The 21,372-nt window shown below is 42.2% G+C and overlaps 1 protein-coding gene across 1 annotated transcript in view; it reads left to right on the top strand.

Annotated features, from left to right (window-relative positions):
- Positions 1 to 21,372, top strand: part of LOC118385827 (vang-like protein 1) — a 52,924-nt gene that overhangs the window by 9,941 nt on the left and 21,611 nt on the right. Inside the window, exons 2-3 of the mRNA XM_052522350.1 lie at positions 9,907 to 10,150; positions 10,621 to 10,795. Of these exons, the coding sequence (XP_052378310.1) occupies positions 10,098 to 10,150; positions 10,621 to 10,795 (228 nt within the window). The 5' untranslated portion in view covers positions 9,907 to 10,097. The remainder of the gene's footprint in view (positions 1 to 9,906; positions 10,151 to 10,620; positions 10,796 to 21,372) is intronic.

Genomic DNA, 21,372 nt, shown 5'->3' with positions numbered 1-21,372 from the left:
CCTTAGACTGCTGTGCCACTCAGGAGCCCTGAAGTTCAGTGACTTTCAATGTTGCACCACCATAGGATGCTACCTTTTCAACAAGTCAGTTCATCAAATTTCTGCCCTGATAGAACTGCCCTGGTCAACTGTAAGTTTTGTTACTGTGCAGTGGAAACATCCAGGAGTAACAACGGCTCAGCCGTGAAGTGGTAGGCCACACAATCTCACAGAACTGGACCACAGAGTGCTTAAGCGCATAGCACGTACAAATCTTCTGCCCTCAGATGCAACACTCAGTACCGAGTTCCAAACTGCCTCTGGAAGCAACGTCAGCACAATCACTGTTCGTCGGGAGCTTCATGAAATGGGTTTCCACGGCCGAGCAGCCGCACAAACTTAAGATCATCATGCGCAATGCAAAGCGTTGGCTGGACTGGTGTAAAGCTTTCCACCATTGGACCCTGGAGCAGTGGAGGCACGTTCTCTGGAATGATGAATCACGTCTGTCGGACGAATTTAGGTTTGGCGGATGCCAGGAGAACGCTACCTGACCCAATGTATAGTAGCAACTGTAATGTTTGGTGGAGAAGGAATAATGGTCTGGGACTGTTATTCATGGTTTGGGCTAGGCCCCTTAGTTCCGGGACAGCTCAATGACATTCTAGACGCCTCAAAGTTAGAAGCACAGAATCAACAGTTTGGGGAAGGCCCTTTCTTGTTTCAGCCTGATAATGCCCCCATGCACAAAGAGGTCCATACAGAAATGGTTTGTCGAGATTGGTGAGGAAGACCTTGACTGGCCTGCATAAATCCCTGACCTCAACCCCATCAAACACCTTTGGGATGAATTGGAACGCCGACTGTGAGCCAGGCCTAATCACCCGACATCAGTGACCGACCTGACTAATGCTCTTGTCGCTGAATCGAAGCAAGTCCCCGCAGCAATGTTCCAAAATCGAGTTATTATTATTTTTTAAATGTTTTTGACAAATTAAATGGTATGCTTCACCATTGTAGTAGATGGGGTTCAGTTAAATCGCGGTGAATCATGGGAATCAAAATAATAATTTGTGAATCGCAAACAGAAAAAGGGAAAATGTATCTGTAGCCTTCCTTCTGCTGCACAACTCATTTTGTAGGTACTTTAAGTTGATTTGGATTTAATTTATAGGACATAGCAACTCAATATATGCTAGTAAACACTTCTTCTATACATTTATAAAGCCTATCGGCTCTAAAAATCCTTGATGCATGCTGAAACAACAGTCATTTTCAAAGTTTTTCCTCATAAACCTTCCCAATTAAATGTTGACTGCAAAGTAGGCCTACCTGGCCAAATGATATTATGATGATTTGTTTCACGTGGGTGCACATGTGATGGCAGAGAATGCAAAACAAATGTGCAGTACAGAAACCTTACTGAAACACCACAAGCCTAACACAAATGTACTGTGACTATAAATTGGCTGGCACATGTTTTCAATGGCGCTCTCCAACACCTGACACCAATATAATAGATTAGGGAGGTACTCTGACTGGGACTCAAATCCTGGTGACTGTAATTCCAAAACCATTATAATATCATAATCCTCGCTATATGAGCCAGGATGAGGGGGGCAGATAGCCTAGCAGTTAAGAGTGTTGGCCCAGTAACCTAAAGTGGCTGGTTCGAATCCCTGAGGCGACTCGGTGACAAATCTATAGATTTGCCCTTGAGCAAGGCAGTTAACCCTAATATTGTTCCTGTAAGTCACTCTGGATAAGTGCGTCTGCTAGATGACCAAAATGTAATGATACTATTCCTACCAAGTGTGTTAACCCTATTTGCACAATGCATAGTGTGTTTGCCTTTCACGCCAGTGACCCAGTTTCACTTCCTTGTCCTGCCATTTGCTACATTGGTGTCAGGAGTGGGATAGGGGACATGCAGCCATTGGAGGACACAGCTCTGATGTGTTAGGGAGTTGAAGGACAGGGACATGCCTTCAAGTACGGAAAGGGCGGCGTAGCAAGCCTCGCTATATGAGAGACGTTACAATTCCCAAAAGGTGAGTTAACTCTATTGCAACAATGCGTAGGGTATTTGTCTTTCACACCAGCGAACCGAGTTGTATTCACTGCCCCACCGTTCACTACAATAGCAAAAGGCTAAAATCTCTAGGTGAGGTCGCTAGGTGTTGTACAAAGGTTGCTTAGTATTATTACAAGGAGTACAACTTTTTTTTATTGTTTTATGATTTTTTTTCTCCCTTAAAAAAAATATTAAGTTATACAGTTAATTTGTTTTCTAGTGATCATAATCGAGTACAATTCTACTCTAGGCTGTAAACGGCAGTGAAATGTCATTTGAATACTGGTGCAAAAGCCCCGTTATTTGAATGTTTCATTCTATTTGGGTCAGTTGTGGGTCTACTCTCGACAGATTATAAGGTCTAGAAAGACACAGGACAGTTTGGCAGTATTTTTACCTCTGGTACTTATGTGCCGATCTGTTGCCGATCATCATTCTCCCAAGATGTCCTATATAGTGTAACCATATAGGCCTATGCTCCCAGCAGGCCCAATTATTCAGGAAAACTTAACGTGCATTCTGACTCCTTTTACGTAACGCATCAATACAGTTTAAATATTTGTAATTTAACTCTTAAATGTATTACCTTATAAACATAAACACAACCAGTCACTATTAGGGCTGTTACGTGACCGTATTACCGCCACTCCGGAGGTCACGAGTCATGAAGGCAGTCAAATTCCACGTATAATTAAGCTTCTCCAAGCTCTGATGCTGCTGTTGGTCATTAGTTGCCTACATAACTTGCTACCTACCTGGTACTCGGCACGCTATTGTCCCTCTAATCACTTTGACATCAATGCAAATGTAATCTGGATAAGAGCGTCCGCTAAATGACTTAAATGTAAATGTAATCGAAAATCGAATCAAACACTTCATGAGGGCTCATGTTGCGCAATATTTCTATAGGCTATGCAATAGGTGAAAAAACAGTGATGGCCTCTACTAAAAAGAGGAGGCTATGCCGACTATATTTATTTCTCAACTTTCCTAATATTAATCACATTGTTTATCTTTAAAACAGGAGTATAGCATACTTGGCTGGCATGAAAATGAACCACGGGAAACCTGTCCTCCATTCGCTATTTAAGTGCATAGATATGTATTTTTCCCATGATAATGGTCCATTCTAAATCAAAGCGAATTTCACACACATATATTATTTAGTATACAGTACCAGTCAAAAGTTTGGACACACCTACTCATTCCAGGGTTTTTCTTTATTTGTACTATTTTCTAGATTAATAGTGAAGACATCAAAACTATGGAATCATGTAATAACCAAAAAAGTGTTAAAGAAATTCTTCACTGTTTGCCTTGATGACAGCTTTGCACACACTTGGCATTACCTGAACCAACTTCACCTGGAAGGCTTTCCTAACAGTCTTGAAGGAGTTCCCACATGCTGAGCACTTGTTGGCTGCTGAACGCTCAAAACCTGGTTCAATCGGCTTTCCACCAGACACTGGGAGATGAATTCACCTTTCAGCAGGACAATAAGCTAAAACACAAGGCCAAATCTACACTGCAGTTTCTTACCAAGAAGACTATGAATGTTCCTGAGTGGCCGAGTTACAGTTTTGACTTGAATCTTCTTGAAAATCTATGGCAAGACCTGAAAATGGTTGTCTAGGAATGATCAACAACCACTTTGACAGAGCTTAAATAATTTGGAAAAGAATAATGGGAAAATGTTGCATAATCCAGATGTGGAATGCTCTTAGACTTTCCCAGAAAGACGGCTGTAATCGCTGCCAAAGGTGCTTCTACAAAGTATAAAGTATTGAGTCAGGGGTGTGAATACTTATGTAAATTAGATATCTGTATTTCATTTTCAAACATTTCTAAAAACATGTTTTGACTTTGTAATTATGGGGTATTGTGTGTAGATGGTTGAGAAGAAAATCGATTTTGAATTCCGTCCCTAACATAACGAAATGTCGAAATCGGCCATTCGATGAATGGAAAGAGACATCTGTTACAAAACACCAAAAAAGTGAATGACCTTCGGGAGATTGCCAAGCCTTTGATACTGAGTAGGGAGTGGATGTATTTTCTGTTTGTCGAGATTGACATACTCTATTTGATTGTGATGTTGAAAACTCAAACCATGATGAAAGCGCTTGAAGTCGGTAATCGGTATGCGGTAATGCATTGCTTATTGGTTGTGTGTGGTGCATTGGCACATAAACCTGTTAGGGGGAAATAATGGCATGCATTTTATATAATTATAAATATGACATCAAAATGTGATTTCCCTAGGTGATCATTGTCTGCAACTGGCTCTGATTGTGAGTGAGCTAGTCTGTTGTGGTCGGCGAACCCTCAACCTCCTGGCCCGTAGCCCTGTGTGGCACAAAACCATGCCCTGTGTGCCACAAAACCATGCTGAAGTAGTAAAGTCAACATCCACATTTATACAGACAGGGTTGCTACAGTTATTGTTATTTTATTCTATGAGGGGAGGGTTTGCCTGATTATTATTATTATTTTTTATTTTTATTTTTTTTACCGTATAAGAGGTAAAAAAAAATTGTTTTTATGTTTGGTAGTGGGGTGAATTTGTTTTATGACACCTCCAGTTAGACCAGTCCTCCCCCCGGCAGTTGTCACACACATTGTTATTTCAGTAGGCTGTATTCGTGTTCAGTGTTTAATGTGTTGGTTTGTAACTGATAGTTTGTCTTGCCCATAGGCTGTGATTTTCCACATGACCTGGTTGGCTATGTCTCTATGTTTACAACTCGGATGACTGCTCCGAGGGAGAGGGCTGCCGCACATACCACTGCATATATATATATATATACACACACACACACACACACACACACACACACACACACACACACACACACACGGGGGGACATCAGCACTCCAGGGGTTAAAGCCTCATATTTGTGGTGTGTGAGAGAGAAAGGGGGTGATGTGAGAATGATGAATATGAGAAGGTACTCTTAAGCCTATGATTCATTGCACTCAATGTGCCTTCCTCTGCTCTTTCTCTCTTTGCTTCGTGTGACGTTGTCAGAGAGGCAATCTGGATGCAATCTATGTTGCTCCGTGTCACCCCCCAAAACTTGCCTGCAACCTAGTTGCATGTCATCGCACAAGATGGAATTCAACCCTATTTCAAGCAACTGACTGTATGCAATGTCCAATCAGTGAGCAGAAAAGACGGATTGGTTGTTTGGCAACAAAACTGACGCGTGCACAACTATAGATTTTAACTGCAACTATATTTAGTCGACCATATATATATTTAATACATAAATCAAGTATATATTTTTGTTTTTTTGCTTTATTATTTATTTATAGTTTTTGGTACTTTTTACTCCCTTTTCTCCCCAATTTTGTCATCCAATTGGTAGTTAGTCTTGTCCCATCGCTGCAACTCCCCTACTGACTCAGGAGAGGTGAAGGTCGAGAGCCATGCATCCTCCGAAACAGGACTCTGCCAAACCACACTGCTTCTTGACCCTGCTCACTTAACCCGGAAGCTAGCCGCACCAATGTGTCGGAGGAAACTGGCGACCGAAGTCAGCTAGCTTGCAGGCGCCTGGCCCAACACAAGGAGTCGCTAGAGTGCGATGGGACAAGGAAATCCCGGCCGACCAAACCCTCCTCTAACCCGGACGACACTGGGCTAATAGTGTGCCGCCTCATGGGTCTCCCGAGCACGGCTGGCTGTGACACAGCCTAGGATTGAACCCGGGTCTGTATTAGTGCCTTAGATAGCTGTGCCACTCGTGAGGCCATACATAAATATAAATAAAGGTGCACAATGAGTACTTGTCTCTCATATACATAGTTACAGTTGTTGGTTAGCAAGTTATTAATTAAAATCACCATTTAACCAACACCCATATTTTTGTGACTACCTGGACCTACCATTTGGTTTTGAAGTATTGAAACTCAACCACATGATTTTAATGAAAAGTATTTTAGTAAACAACATGAAAAGGTGATTGTAAGAAGCGCTCATCATTTCAAATAAACTACGTCGTATTAAACAGCAAATAAACACTCTAAATAGGTCAGGAGCCAGAGATTGAACGAAAATGATTTATTTAGGCTATATTAAATTATTTCAAGGCTATAGTAAAAAAATAAATACTGTAAATTGTGAAGCATTTGAAAGTGCGACACACTAGGCTGGCAGGAACATTAAGCGCTCAGCATTTAAACAGCATTTTGTTATATTAAATCATTATGGTAAAAGTTGCGCATATACATTTGAGGTCGGAAGTTGACATACACCTTAGCCAAATACATTTAAACTTAGTTTTTCACAATTCCTGACATTTAATCAGAGTACAAATTCCCTGTTTTAGGTCAGTTAGGATCACCACTTTATTTTAAGAATGTAATGTCAGAATAATAGTAGAGAGAATGATTTATGTCAGCTTTTATTTCCTTCATCACATTCCCAGTGGGTCAGAAGTTAACATAAACTCAATTAGTATTTGGTAGCATTGCCTTTAAATTATTTTACTTGGGTCAAATGTTTCGGATAGCCTTCCACAAGCTTCCCACAATAAGTTGGGTGAATTTTGGCCCATTCCCCCTGACAGAATGGTGTAACTGAGTCAGGTTTGTAGGCCTTCTTGCTCGCACATGCTTTTTCAGTTCTGCCCACAAATTTTCTATAGGATTGAGGTCAGGGCTTTGTGATGGCCACCCCAATACCTTGACACAAATTACTTGTCATGCACAAAGTAGATGTCCTAACCGACTTGCCAAAACTATAGTTAGTTAACAAGAAATTTGTGGAGTGGTTGAAAATGAGTTTTAATGGCTCCAACCTAAGTGTATGTAAACTTCTAACTTCAACTGTAGGCTGTAACTTACTTAGAATTAAATAAACATGAAACAAAAAATGCCTTAGACTCAGTCTACAGTGCCTTTTTGAATTCACTTTTAGAGTTTGGCCAGAGTCTGTGGCTTCAGACTCATGCGATGGTGCCTGGAGAGCAGGCCAGCATAGGAGAATTCATTTCCCTCTCCGAGCTTGCAGTACTTCTGGGGATGCTAAACATCCTACGGGACACTTTTGCCAGGCTGGGCAGGGATGCAGAGTTTTTTTTTCTATAGGTAGGACTAAAGATTATTAGGCACAATAACCCTATCAAAAAAAATAGGTAATATGTCAGGCCTATTGGGACAAAATCAATGATAGCCTATTGTATAAATAATATAACGAAAATTAACACATTTTAAGAGATCCGATTTTTTTTGTTTAAAAATACTTTGCTACAATGACACACTTATTTAGCTACCAACCTTGTTCCTTTCTGTTAGCGTGTGCATGTAGTACACCATTATGCTTTTGGGATACATGTCTTTTCAGACTCCACACGACATCACCACACTCCTTCTCTTGCTCCTCATCATCTTTGTAAGTCACCTTGATTTGGAGTGGACGAGAAGGCAGAAGCTCCAGCCTTTGGGAAACCTGCTCCGCGCCCTAGTCAAATTGGGCACGCTCCACTCACATACTCTGGTTTCAACTGGAAATGTCCAACATGAATCGCTAGCTTGATTAGCTTGCTAGCTAGCTAAATTGTACAGCCAACATTTTGTCTGTTACAATTACCAAACGTTTGGATAAACAAATCATTTATGAAACCATGATGTGGTGTATGACAGGATTGAATGCTGCATGTAATGTCAATTGCATACAATGATTATTGCAACCACAGGGAGCCTTATGCTTCCATTTGTTACCAAGGCAACAGTAGACACTTCCATTCTGGGTGCTCTCTCTCCTTCACACCGGGGTTAGAATTTGATACTGGATTAAAGTTAGCCCCAGAGGGGGTGTTTATGTGTGCGTGTGAGTCGTCCCTCACCTTTTTGACTCATTCATGCATTTCCCAGAGAATTTCTGGTGTGCTTGTGTTTTTATTTAGAAAGTAGAAGCCCTCATTATTCTTAGCTTACAGACAGCTACTGCAGATGCTTTCAGCTGCATTCACTGTATCATATATCTGGAGTCCTTACATTCCTCAGCTAGCCACATGCTAAAAACATGGGTAACACTTCATTCTTCAAATGATTTATTGAGCTGGACAGTGGGCTTGGCATTGCATCCCATACAGTAGTCATGATATCATATGCACTGTGTTACTCAAGGACCCGAGAACAGATATCCACACATAGAGGAATCGCCATAAACACTGTGGGTTTGCATGCTAATTTGCTGAGTGTGCTATTTGGGTGATGATGTGTACCATTGGTCAGGGAGATTGGAGTGGAGGTGATTGGCACGGAATTGTCGGGGCAGCTGCATGGGGACAGATAGTTCCAGTAGAGAAGAAGAGTCACACATGATGGGGTGTAAAGACTAAAGACCCCTGTCTGGAGCATGAATCACGCCAGAGCTGGGGGAAGGGGGTTGGAGGGTTATAGTAAGTGGCTGCTGCCTCCAGTTTTGAGGAGTGAGAAAGAAGGGGCAAGACGTGCTCAGTGACTCACACTCAAACACATACACAGTTACAGTATGTCTGCAGTATGCTGAGCCTGTTGACTCTTCTATATCCTGCCCACAACCATGTTGTCATGCGCTGTCTGTGTGTTTATATGTACACTACCGTTCAAAAGTTTGGGGTCACTTAGAAATGTCTTTATTTTTGAATGAGTAGTACACAGCGTTGTATGAGATCTTCAGTTTCTTGGCAACTTCTCGCATGTAATAGCCATCATTTCTCAGAACAAGAATAGATTGATGAGTTTCAGAAGAAAGTTCTTTGTTTCTGGCCATTTTGAGTCTGTAATCTTACCCACAGATACTAATGCTCCAGATACTCAACTAGTTTAAAGAAGGCCAGTTTTATTGCTTCTTGAAGCAGAACAACAGTTTTCAGCTGTGCTAAAATAATTGCAAAAGGGTCTTCTAATGATCAAATAGTATTTTAAAATGATAAACTTGGATTAACTAACACAACGTGCCATTGGAACAAAGGAGTGATGGTTGCTGATAATGGACCTCTATACGCCTATGTAGATATTCCATAAAAATATAAATAATCTGCAGTTTCCAGCTACAATAGTCATTTACAACATTAACAATGTCCACTGCATTTCTGATCAATTTGATATTTTAATGGACAGAAAATGTGCTTTTCTTTAAAAAAAACAAGTACATTTCGAAGTGACTCCAAACTTTTGAACTCCAAGCAGGCTGTCATGTGCCTTTTACTGAGGAGTAGCTTTTGTCTGGCCACTCTACCATAAAGGCCTGATTGGTGGAGTGCTGCAGAGATGGTTGTCCTTCTGGAAGGTTCTCCCATCTCCACTCAGTCATAGTGACCATCAGGTTCCTGGTCACATCCCTGAACAAGGTCCTTCTCCCCTGATTGCTCAGTTTGGCCAGGCGGCCAGCTCTAGAAAGAGTCTTGGCGGTTCCAAACTTCTTCCATTTAAGAATGATGGGGTCCACTGTGTTGTTAAATACCATCCCCAATGATGATGATGGGATTGGGTTACACATCATCCTGTCTGTCATCCTTTACCGTACTCTTCACATCACCTATTATAGCTTTAATAACAATGAAATGGAGAATACTTCTCTTAATATTCTGTCTCCCAGTCTGTCTATCACTGTAACACGCTAGCCTCTAAGTTTCAACAGATACAGGCTGGCACTTAACTCCTACATTTGCCTTCCTTTAAGCTTTACCTGTGGTGAATTTTGTGAATAGGCCTCTGATAGCAAGCACAGAACTGAGCTGTATTTTTTTATTTATTGATGACAGACCTCTCTCCTCTCTCTCTCTGCTCTACACCTCTCTCTCTCTCTCTCTCTCTGCTCTACACCTCTCTCTCTCTGCTCTCTCCCGCGCTCTCTATCACAGGTCAATGTGTCGACTAAAGGACCTCTACAGGGTTGTTGTCAATGTAGGTCCCTGACGTCTTCAGTCTGCTGCCAGTCTGTTTAGTTAGTTAACCCATCTCTTCCTGCATCAGACCACCATCACTGTCCTGCATCACACCCAGGCACCCTCCTCAGACACCTGGCCAATCGCTTGTTCTGAACAGCGTTACCATGGACACCGAGTCCACCCACTCTGGCTACTCCAACAGATCCAACAGACATGGGTAAGAGCTCAGTTGACTTCCTCTCTGTCTTCTCTCTCTCTCCGCTCTCACACTCCTCACTCACTCGCACACACACACACACCCAAGCGGATGAAAGGTCAAGTTGCCAATGAGTGTGTTCAGATGCAGGCCTGTCTGTACCATCAGAGGGATGCTTATGTCTATATCTGCCGCAGAGCAACTGAATGCTGTTTGTCTCCACTGTGTATTACTTTTTAATTTAAGCCCAGCCTCATGTCAGTTGTTGGAAAAAAAGTTTCACTCTGACTTGTTCTGTAAATGAAATGGGGAGTGTGAGAGACTAATTAGGAGGGATTGGGCTTTCCTCTCCTCCCTCATCCACTTGTTTGTTGCCATATTCTTACTGTGTGTGTGTGTGTGTGTGTGTGTGTGTGTGTGTGTGTGTGTGTGTGTGTGTGTGTGTGTGTGTGTGTGTGTGTGTGTGTGTGTGTGTGTGTGTGTGTGTGTAGGGAGCAGAGTCGGCGTGAGCGGCGTAAGCTCAGCAGTAAGGACAGCAGCCGGTCAGAGCGGTCTGTAATCATCAACAGCCCCTACGGGCCCACTCAGGCCTCCCCCAACCACAACAGCGAGCCCCTGCTAGAAGTCCCCAGCTCCGTGGCTGGAGACGAGGCTCCAAGCCTCCAGGTAACCCAACAAATCAAAACTCACACAAACCATGCCTGAGAGATTCAAAAATCCCTGCATAGCTATACTGTACAGTGCAGCACTTGCTTACAGGAACCCTGTACAGAAGCCATCTCCCAACCAATCTCCTTCTCGCAGAGTCAAGCAGGGAACCAGCTGACTCGCGCACCATGCTGTTTTAAACTCAAACATCTGGGCCCATCATAATCACCATAGTGACAGGGTCATAGTCACCATGGTGACTAGGGGCCAAATAGGTCAGAGGATTTGCAAATCTCCCCTTGGCCTGTGCAAATGATATTTCCCATTCTTTGTTATTGCGTGTGTTTCTGTGCTGTGTGTGTGTGTGTGTGTGTGTGTGTGTGTGTGTGTGTGTGTGTGTGTGTGTGTGTGTAGTAATGTGGTTCTATGTGTAATAATTCTGTATGTGGGTCAGAATGTGTCTTGATTTAAATCCACATATGTTTATCTCTGGAAGCAAGCCTATGATTTAGATGCTCTGACAATGGGTTTGAGATTTAGCTCTGGGCTATTGAAGCTAGGGTCAGAAGGCTAGAGACTGGCTATAGAGGTAGATGGATCAAGTGAAGGAGACTGCTGCAGAGAGAGGGGGAGGGAGAGAGATGGATAAAGAGCGAAATGGTGATAGTTATGTTAGGAGGAGTATACTCGTGTCTCGTGCCCTGGGCTCCATTCACATACTCTCTGACCTACTTGACTTTGTAAGTGGAAGGTCCTGCGTGAAGTGTGTGTGTGGATGCATAAAGCATTTATGAGCCTGCACGTGCATGAATGGTCTATGCAGCAAGTAGTGCAGTACCAGCTACATCTCAGCTGCATTACCGAAGCACTGCTTACATTTATACAACTACAAACAGTGTCTGTCTGTCTAGCCGTCTGTCGGTCTGTCTCATTCCATGTCTCTTTGTATTTGGATGTTTGACTCGGTCTAGCGTGCTGCAAACATTCCACATTTGTGGTGTCATTGTAAGCTTGTGGCTTACAGACCCATTGTCTGCAATGTTGTTCAGCCACTGTCTACCAACTAGTGTAAAAGGTCATCTGTAATCATATCACATTACCATTACAGTGCAGTGCTTCCAAATGGCACCCACCCATCTCTGCCACTGCTTTAAGATCACTGCTCTTTCAAATGGATATGGCTAATGCTAATATAATCTGGCACAGAGGAATTTGCATACTGTAGGCTGAGATTAGCTTTAGCATGCAGCCAAACACCACTCTAAGGAAAGCTGATATGGATAATCCATGCATGCCTATGATCTAAGGATGTGTGTGTGTGTGTGTGTGTGTGTGTGTGTGTGTGTGTGTGTCTGTGAGTAGTGTGTACTGTCAGTGTCTGTGTGTGATTCATAGAGAGGTTGCCAACAGTGAGTGTCTGTCGGGTGAAAAGAATGTCATAAGGCTGTGTTCTGTGTCATGGTACTGTTGTTTTGTGCCTGAAGGCTATGGGGTTGGCATTGGCCTCTAACAGGCTGAGCTGAGGCTTTTAGAAGTAGCGGAAACAAATAGAATTGTGAATGTCTTTGCTCTTTTGTCCTTTTGGCCTCACAAACATACACACACAAATACAGTACAAATGTCAGACATACCTCTAGCTGTACCAGTGAGGTTCCTTTGTGTGCCAATGAATGTCATTGTTCTTTTTCCCAGTATACCAATGTGAAACACACACACACACGTCAGAATAACCTCCAGTCATATCAGTAAAGCTCTTTTGTGTGTTGGGTTAGTAAGTTACTGTATGTGTCTATGAGCGAAGCCTGTTAGTCAGTCAGTGTTAGTGTGTTGTTGTGTTTAGTGTCATATTATAGTGTGTAACAGGCCTAACCAGGGCTCTGAATACTATCTATATTCACTCTCCACCAGAGGACAGGGCTGCCAAGCACGCATCAAACACCACCCATCTCTATTTTCTTTCTATTTTTCTCTTTCCCTCTCTCTTTCTTTCTTTGTGTGTGTGTTTCTCTAACTGTGTCTCTGTCCTTCTCTGCCCCCTCTTCTCTGCTTCTCTGCTTCTCTGCTTCTCTGCCTTTCGGTCTGTATAACATGGTACATTTTGATTAGTTTTGAGTTAATCTGTGGGATTAAGCCACGGAGTGTAAATGAAGAGCGTTTAGCCTGCATTTGCTCTACCATTGCTACAGAGAGGCTCATTAGTTATATGTACCATGCTTTAAGAGATGTTAGATAATATATAGGCCGTGTTCACTGATCTTTAACATGGAGAAGAGTGAGAGCACATTAAGATAATGTATGTAACAATGGGAGACATCAGACAGGACAGAGTTATATGATCTAATAGGTTGTAGGTGTGATTAACACTCAGAGCCCCAGAATTCCATAACTACTAGAATGGCAATGATGGTCATTCTGACCGTTGATATTTCAATTATATAAATATTCCTTAATAAATAATAAATTGCTAAATGAATGCATGTATTATGTTAAAATAGGTTCTAAGATTCCTCAGGACACCAAATGCAAATGAGAAAAGTTATTGATTGATCCAGAAGCACATGGACTGTAAATACTAAAATAACAAGATGTGTATTTTCTGACTGCAAAACAACAGTTGCTGGCCTGTCCAAATTACACCTAAACTGTATTGAAACTAATTTCACTTATTATTATTATTATTATTATTATTATTATTATAGATGTGGCCTAAAACAAAACAAAATTGACCACAAACCATGTGTAACCACGCCAGCCCAGGACCACCACATCCGGCTTCTTCACCTGCGGGATCGTCTGAGACCAGCCACCGGGACAGCTGAAGAATTTCTTCACAAACTGACAGAAACTGTCTCAGGGAAGCTCATCTGCATGCTCTTCATCGGGATCTTGAACTGACTGCAGTTCAGCGTTGTTTGCTGTTGTCAACGTTGTGAACAGAGTGCCCCATGGTGGTGATGGGGATGGTATGGGCAGGCATAAGCTACCCTCAACGAACACAATTGCATTTTATCAATGGTATCTCTGTGAATGCACAATTCTTCCACCGCCATCACCTCATGTTTCAGCATGATGATGCACAATGACTCAAGGGATCTGTACACAATTCCTGGAATCTGAAAATGTCCCAGTTCTTCCATGGCCTACATACTTACCAGATATATCACCCCCTTGAGCATGTTTGGGATGCTCTGGATTGTCGTGTACGACAGTGTGTTCCAGTTCTTGCTAGTATCCAGCAACTTCGCACAGCCATTGAAGAGGAGTGGGACAACATTCCACAAGCCAAAATCAACAGCTTGATCAACTCTATGCGAAGGAGATGTTGCAATACATTTTAGTCATTTAGCAGAAGCTCTTATCCAGAGTGACTTACATTTTCATTCGTACTGGTCCCCCGTGGGAATCGAACCTACAAACCTGGCATTGCAAGTACCATGCTCTATCAACTGAGCCACATGGAACCACTTAAATTAGGCAAATGGTGGTCACCGACTAGACTAGACTATATTCCCAGTCATGTGAAATTCATAGACAAGGGCCTAATGAATTTATTTCAATTGACTGATTTATTTTATATGAACTGTAACTCAGTAAAATCTTTGAAATTGTTGCATGTTTATATTTTTGTTCAGATCAAATACAACAGGTGTAGTAGACCTTACAGTGAAATGCTTACTTACGAGCCCCTAACTAACAATGCAGTTTAAAAATATATAGGGGGGGATACCAGTACAGAGTCAATGTGCGGGGGCACCGGTTAGTTGAGGTAATATGTACATGAAGTTAGAGTTATTAAAGTGACTATGCATAGATGATAACAACAGAGAGTAGCAGCATGTGTAAAAGAGTGGGGTGGGGGGAAATGCAAATAGTCTGGGTAGCCATTTGATTAGATGTTCACGAGTCTTATGGCTTGGGGGTAGAAGCTGTTTTAGAAGCCTCTTGGACCTAGACTTGATGTTCCGGTACCTCTTGCCCTGCGGTAACAGAGAGAACAGTCTATGACTAGGGTGGCTGGAGTCTTTGACCATTTTTAGGGCCTTCTTCTGACACCGCTTAGTATAGAGGTCCTGGATGGCAGGAGGCTTGGCCCAAGTGATATACTGGGCCATTCGCACTACCCTCTGTAGTGCCTGCGGAAGGAGGCCAAGCAGTTGTCATACCAGGCAATGCTCTCGAGGGTGCAGCAGCAGAACCTTTTGAGGATCTGAGGACCCATGCCAAATCTTTTCACTCTCCCGAGGGGGAATAGGCGTTGTCATGCTCTCTTCACGACTGTCTTGGTGTGCTTGGACCATGTTAGTTTGTTGGTAATGTGGACACCTAGGAACTTGAAACTCTCAACCTGCTCCACTGCAGCCCCATCAATGAGAATGGGGGCTGCTCAGTCCTCTTGTTCCTGTAGCCCACAATCATCTCCTTTGTCTTGCTCATGTTGAGGGAGAGGTTGTTATCCTTGCACCACACAGCCAGGTCTCTTACCTCCTCCCTATAGGCTGTATTGTCATTGTCGGTGATCATGCCTACCACTGTTGTGTCATCGGCAAACTTAATGCTTAACGCTCTCAGGCCTTTCTAATCGACCTGGCCGGGGTATCCTGGAAGGATATTGACCTCATCCCGTCAGTAGAGGATGCCTGGTTATTTTAAAATCCTCACCATCTTAACCTGTTGCGTCGAGCAATCCCGGATCCGGGAGCGTAATTATAGCCTCAAGCTCATTACCATAACGCAACGTTAACTATTCATGAAAATCGCAAATGACATGAAATAAATATTGGCTCACAAGCTTAGCCTTTTGTTAACAACACTGTCATCTCAGATTTTCAAAATATGCTTTTCAACCATAGCTACACAAGCATTTGTGTAAGAGTATTGATAGCTAGCATAGCATTAAGCCTAGCATTCAGCAGGCAACATTTTCACAAAAACAAGAAAAGCATTCAAATAAAATAATTTACCTTTGAAGAACTTCGGATGTTTTCAATGAGGAGACTCTCAGTTAGATAGCAAATGTTCAGTTTTTCCAAAAAGATTATTGGGAGGAGAAATCGCTCCGTTTTGTTCATCACGTTTGGCTAAGAAAAAACCTCAACTTCAGTCATTACAACGCGGAACTTTTTTCCAAATTAACTCCATAATATCGACAGAAACATGGCAAACGTTGTTTAGAATCAATCCTCAAGGTGTTTTTCACATATCTATTCGATGATAAGTCATTCGTGGCAGTTTCTCCTCTGAAGCAAATGGTAAAATACACACAGCTGGAGATTATGCAATAATTGCAACGGAGGACACCAACCGGAGCACCTGGTAAATGTAGTCTCTTAAGGTCAATCTTCCAATGATATGCCTACAAATACGTCACAAAGCTGCAGACACCTTGGGGAAACGACAAAGTGTAGGCTCATTCCTTGCGCATTCACAGCCATATAAGGAGACATTGGAACAAAGCGCATTCAAAATCTGGGGCATTTCCTGTTTGAAATTTCATCTTGGTTTTGCCTGTTGCATCAGTTCTGTGGCACTCACAGATAATATCTTTGCAGATTTGGAAACGTCAGTGTTTTCTTTCCAAAGCTGTCAATTATATGCATAGTCGAGCATCTTTTCGTGACAAAATATCTTGTTTAAAACGGGAACGTTTTTTTATCCAAAAATTAAAAGAGCGCTCCCTAGATCGAAGAAGTTAAATAAGCATGCCCAATGCAAGAAATTTAGAACCAGACTGCCCTTAATCAACACAAAAATATCCTATGGCCTTCTGCATTAGCATTGAACAGCCCCCGTGATATGCAACTTTTCAGGGAAGCTAGAAACCAATATACAGTGGGGCAAAAAAGTATTTAGTCAGCCACCAATTGTGCAAGTTCTCCCACTTAAAAAGATGAGAGAAGCCTGTAATTTTCATCATAGGTACACTTCAACTATGACAGACAAAATGAGAAAAAAATCCTGCAAATCACATTGTAGGATTTTTAATGAATTTATTTGCAAATTATGGTGGAAAATAAGTATTTGGTCAATAACAAAAGTTTATCTCAATACTTTGTTATATACCCTTTGTTGGCAATGACAGAGGTCAAATGTTTTCTGTAAGTCTTCACAAGGTTTTCACATTGTTGCTGGTATTTTGGCCCATTCTGCCTAAATTGTTGCAACCCGTATTACTAGCCTTTTCAACCTCTCTTTTCGTGTCGTCTGAGATTCCCAAAGATTGGAAAGCAGCTGCGGTCGTCCCCCTCTTCAAAGGGGTGGGACACTCTTGACCCAAACTGCTACAGACCTATATCTATCCTACCCTGCCTTTCTAATGTCTTCGAAAGCCAAGTCAACAAACAGATTGCCGACCATTTCGAATCCCACCATACCTTCTCCGCTATGCAATCTGGTCATGGGTGCACCTCAGCCACGCTCAAGGTCCTAAACGATATCTTAACCGCAATTGATAAGAAACAATACTGTGCAGCCGTATTCATTGATCTGGCCGAGGCTTTCGACTCTGCCGATGAGGATGTGGTGATTGACAGACTCGATAGCCTTGGTTTCTCAAATGATTGCCTTGCCTGATACACCAACTACTTCTGATAGAGTTCAGTATGTCAATTTGGAGGGTCTGTTGTCGGGTCTCTGGCAGTCTCTATGGGGGTACCTCAGGGTTAAATTCTTGGACCGACTCGCTTCTCTGTATACATCAATGATGTTGCTCTTGCTGCTGGTGAGTCTCTGATCCACCTATACACAGACGACACTATTCTGTATACTTCTGGCCCTTCTTTGGACACTGTGTTAACAACCCTCCAGATGAGCTTCAATGCCATACAACTCTCCTTCTGTGGCCTCCAATTGCTCTTAATTACTAGTAAAACTAAATGCATGCTCTTCAACCGATCGCTGCCTGCACCTGCCCACCCGTCCAACATCACTACTCTGGATGGCTCTGACTTAGAACATGTGGACAACTACAAATACCTAGGTGTCGTGTCTTTGGCTATGCCGGATTAAGTGATATGACATGCTATTCTATAAAATCCTTTCTCCGTAATGAATATTACCTGATTGAGCTAATCATGTAATTAACTAGAGTCGGGGCACCACAACATAATATTTATAGAGCTGTTATCTTCTGAATAGACTCTTAAAGACCTAGTAATATTTTACATCAATAGCAGTCAATATTAATCGGTCTCATCTAAAAGTTGTAAATTCTTGGTTATCTTCACGAACCCTGGCTAACAAGTTGAATCAGCAATACAAAATTGGGTTTCATTATTTATTTACTAAATACCTAACTAATCACACAGAATTACATATACAAAGAATGAATCATACATGGATTACAAATTACGTCATAAAGGAAAATGTCCCTAGCAGGCGGAACAGATACGACAGCTGGTTACACAAAAGAAAAGGGGCTGGATTTGAGTGAAAGAGCGGGAAGACTGAGGGACAAAGGGAGAAGCTGTGCTATCGAAAATACAGTATCTTATGCGTTCTAAATTACTGCCCATTTGGAAAAGGAAAATGCAATAAATATTTTCTCTGAGCTGCGCTTCGGTAGGTTGGTGGTAGATGGAAGGCTATGTTGCCAAACCGAGTCCTTTGTCCTTTGAATAATGCCTCTGGTGGTCAATTGGATGCGTTGTAGTAACGTCGTTGTGTCTCCACCTTAAAACAATCCTTGCTGCTTTATTCGGTGCATTCTGCTGCCTCCTAACTTCACTTGATGATGCATTTCCCCAGACCACCGAACAGTAGTTCACCTGAATCTCAATTAATGCTTGGGTTATTTGCTTAAGAATCTTTCCTGGTACATATTTAGCTATCCTTCTGATTATGCATGATGTTTTAATGTTTTGTTTTTTTACATAGATTAGTTATTTGAGACGACCATGATAAGCAGTTGTCTAGCTGCACTCCCAATAGTTTGGTTTCTGCCACTTCTTCAATTTGTACTCCTCCCATACTTAATTGTATCCCATGCTGTTTTGACCTTTTCCTAGTTGAACAGACCAACATAACTTTGGTTTTCTTGGTGTTTAAACAAGTTTGTTTTGGCAAACCCACTTCCTGATATTCTCCAAATCTCCTTGTACAGCCTGCTGTACCTGTTGAACCGATTGTCTTGCTGCATAAATTGTAGTATCATCTGCAAATATAGTAGATTGAGTTTCAACCAAGGCATAGGGAAGGTCGTTGGTATATATTAAATAAAGAAGTGGCCCAAGGCAGCTGCCCTGCGGTATTCCACAGTTTAACACATTAGGGGAAGAAAATTAACCATTGATATTGGTTGATGTTTCCTGTCAGTTAGATATGACTGTACCCAATTCAATGCTACCTCCTTAAAACCATAATGCATTTAATTTTGTCAATTATTTCATGATCCACTAAATCAAATGCTGCACTGAAATCTAAAAATAGTACACCTACAAATGTGCCATTATCCATAGCATTGAGCCACTGGTCAGTCATGTCAACCAATGCAGTGGTAGTGGAATGTTTTTTGCGATAAGCATGCTGATTGGCTGTAATCAGATCATTCTTTTCCATGTACTCCCACATTTGTCTACTCACTATATCTTACTGAGTGTAGGGAGTAGACTAATTGGTTGACTATTGGCAGGAGTAATGGGTTCTTTGCTGTCTTTCGGAATAGGACACAGTTTCGCATGCTTCCATACATTTGCAAACACCCCCTTTTCCAGTGACCAATTAAATATGTATCTCAGTGGAACTGCAATCTGGGGAGCAGCACAGCGAAGCAAAGAAATTGTCCATAACCTGTAGATTTACCATCAGGTAATGACTTCAATAGGTTTCACACCTCCTCCACTGACACCTTTTGTAGACTAAAATAGCAGATCTCATGATGCTGCCACCCCTGTGCTTCACGGTTGGGATGGTGTTCTTCAGCTTGCAAGTCTCCCCCTTTTTCCTCTAAACATAACGATGGTCATTATGGCCAAACAGCTCTATTTTTGTTTCATCATACCAGAGGACATTTCTCCAAAAAGTACCATATTTGTCCCCATGTGCAGTTGCAAACTGTAGTCTGGGTTTTTATGGTGGTTTTGGAGCAGTGGCTTCTTCCTTGCTGAGTGGCCTGTCAGGTTTTGTTGATATAGGACTCGTTTTACTGTGGATATAGTTACTTTTGTACCTGTTTCCTCCAGCATCTATAGAAGGTCCTTTGCTGTAGTTCTGGGACCACGGCTGCGTGGTCCCATGGTGTTTATACTTGCGTACTATTGTTTGTAAAGATGAACGTGGTACCTTCAGGCATTTGGAAATTGCTCCCAAGGATGAATGGAGGTCTAAAATGTCTGAGGTCTTGGCTGATTTCTTTTGATTTCCCGATGATGTCAATCAGAGGTACTGAGTTTGAAGCTTGGCCTTGAAATACATCCATAGGTACACCTCAAATGTACTCAAATTATGTCAATTAGCCTATCAGAAGCTTCTGAAGCCTTGACATCATTTTCTGGAATATTCCAAGCTGTTTAAAGGCACAGTCAACTTAGTGTATGTAAACTTCTGACCCGCTGGAATTGTGATACAGTGAAATAATCTGTCTGTAAATAGTTGTTGGGAAAATGACTTGTGTCATGCACAAAGATGCCCTACCCGGTTAACAAGATATTTGTGGAGTGGTTGAAAAATTAGTTTTAAATTACTTCAACCTAAGTGTATGTAAACTTCCGACTTCAACTGTACAAACACACACAAGAGAAGAGAGAGTTGTTAATGGTCACAAACACCCAGAACCTCAAATGTAAAGAGAGAGAAGCGAGCTGACAAACTTTTCTATAAACTTCCGACTTCAACTGTACCTGCCCTTACCTCCCTGGGGGGCGGCCGGTTAGGAAGTCCAGGATCCAGTTGCAGAGGGAGGTGTTTAGTCCCAGGGTCCTTAGCTTATTGATGAACTTTGTGGGCACTATGGTGTTGAATGCTGCGCTGTGGTCAATGAACAGAATTCTCACATAGGTGTTCCTTTTGTCCAGGTGGGAAAGGGCAGTGTGGAGTGCAATATAGATTATATCATCTGTGGATCTATTGGGGCAGTATTCAAATTGGAGTGGGTCTAGGGTTTCTGGGATAATGTTGATGATGTGAGCCTTGACCAGCCTTTCAAAGCACTTCATGGCTACAGGCGTGAGTGCTATGGGTCGGTCATCATTTAGGCAGGTTACCTTCGGGTTCTTGTGCACAGGCACAAGGTGGTCTGCTTAAAACATGTTGGTATTACAGACTCGAACAGTGAGAGGTTGAAAATGTCAGTGAAGACATTTGCCAGTTGGTCAGTGTATGCTTGCAGTACACGTCCTGGTAATCCGTCTGGCCCTGTGGCCTTGTGAATGTTGACCTGTTTGATGGTCTTACTCACATCAGCTGCTGAGAGAGTGATCACAGTCTTCCGGAACAGCTGGTGCTCTCATGCATGTTTCAGTGTTATTTGCCTCCAAGTGAGCATAAAGTAATTTAGCTCGTCTGGTAGGCTTGTGTCACTGGACAGCTCTCGGCTGTGCTTCCCTTTTGTAGTCTATAATGGTTTGCAAGCCATGCCACATTCAACGAGTGTCAGAGCCGGT

The sequence above is a fragment of the Oncorhynchus keta genome, chromosome 7 (genome assembly GCF_023373465.1).
Source record: "Oncorhynchus keta strain PuntledgeMale-10-30-2019 chromosome 7, Oket_V2, whole genome shotgun sequence".
Classification (NCBI taxonomy): domain Eukaryota; kingdom Metazoa; phylum Chordata; class Actinopteri; order Salmoniformes; family Salmonidae; genus Oncorhynchus; species Oncorhynchus keta.
This window is presented reverse-complemented; position numbering and strand designations above follow the sequence as displayed.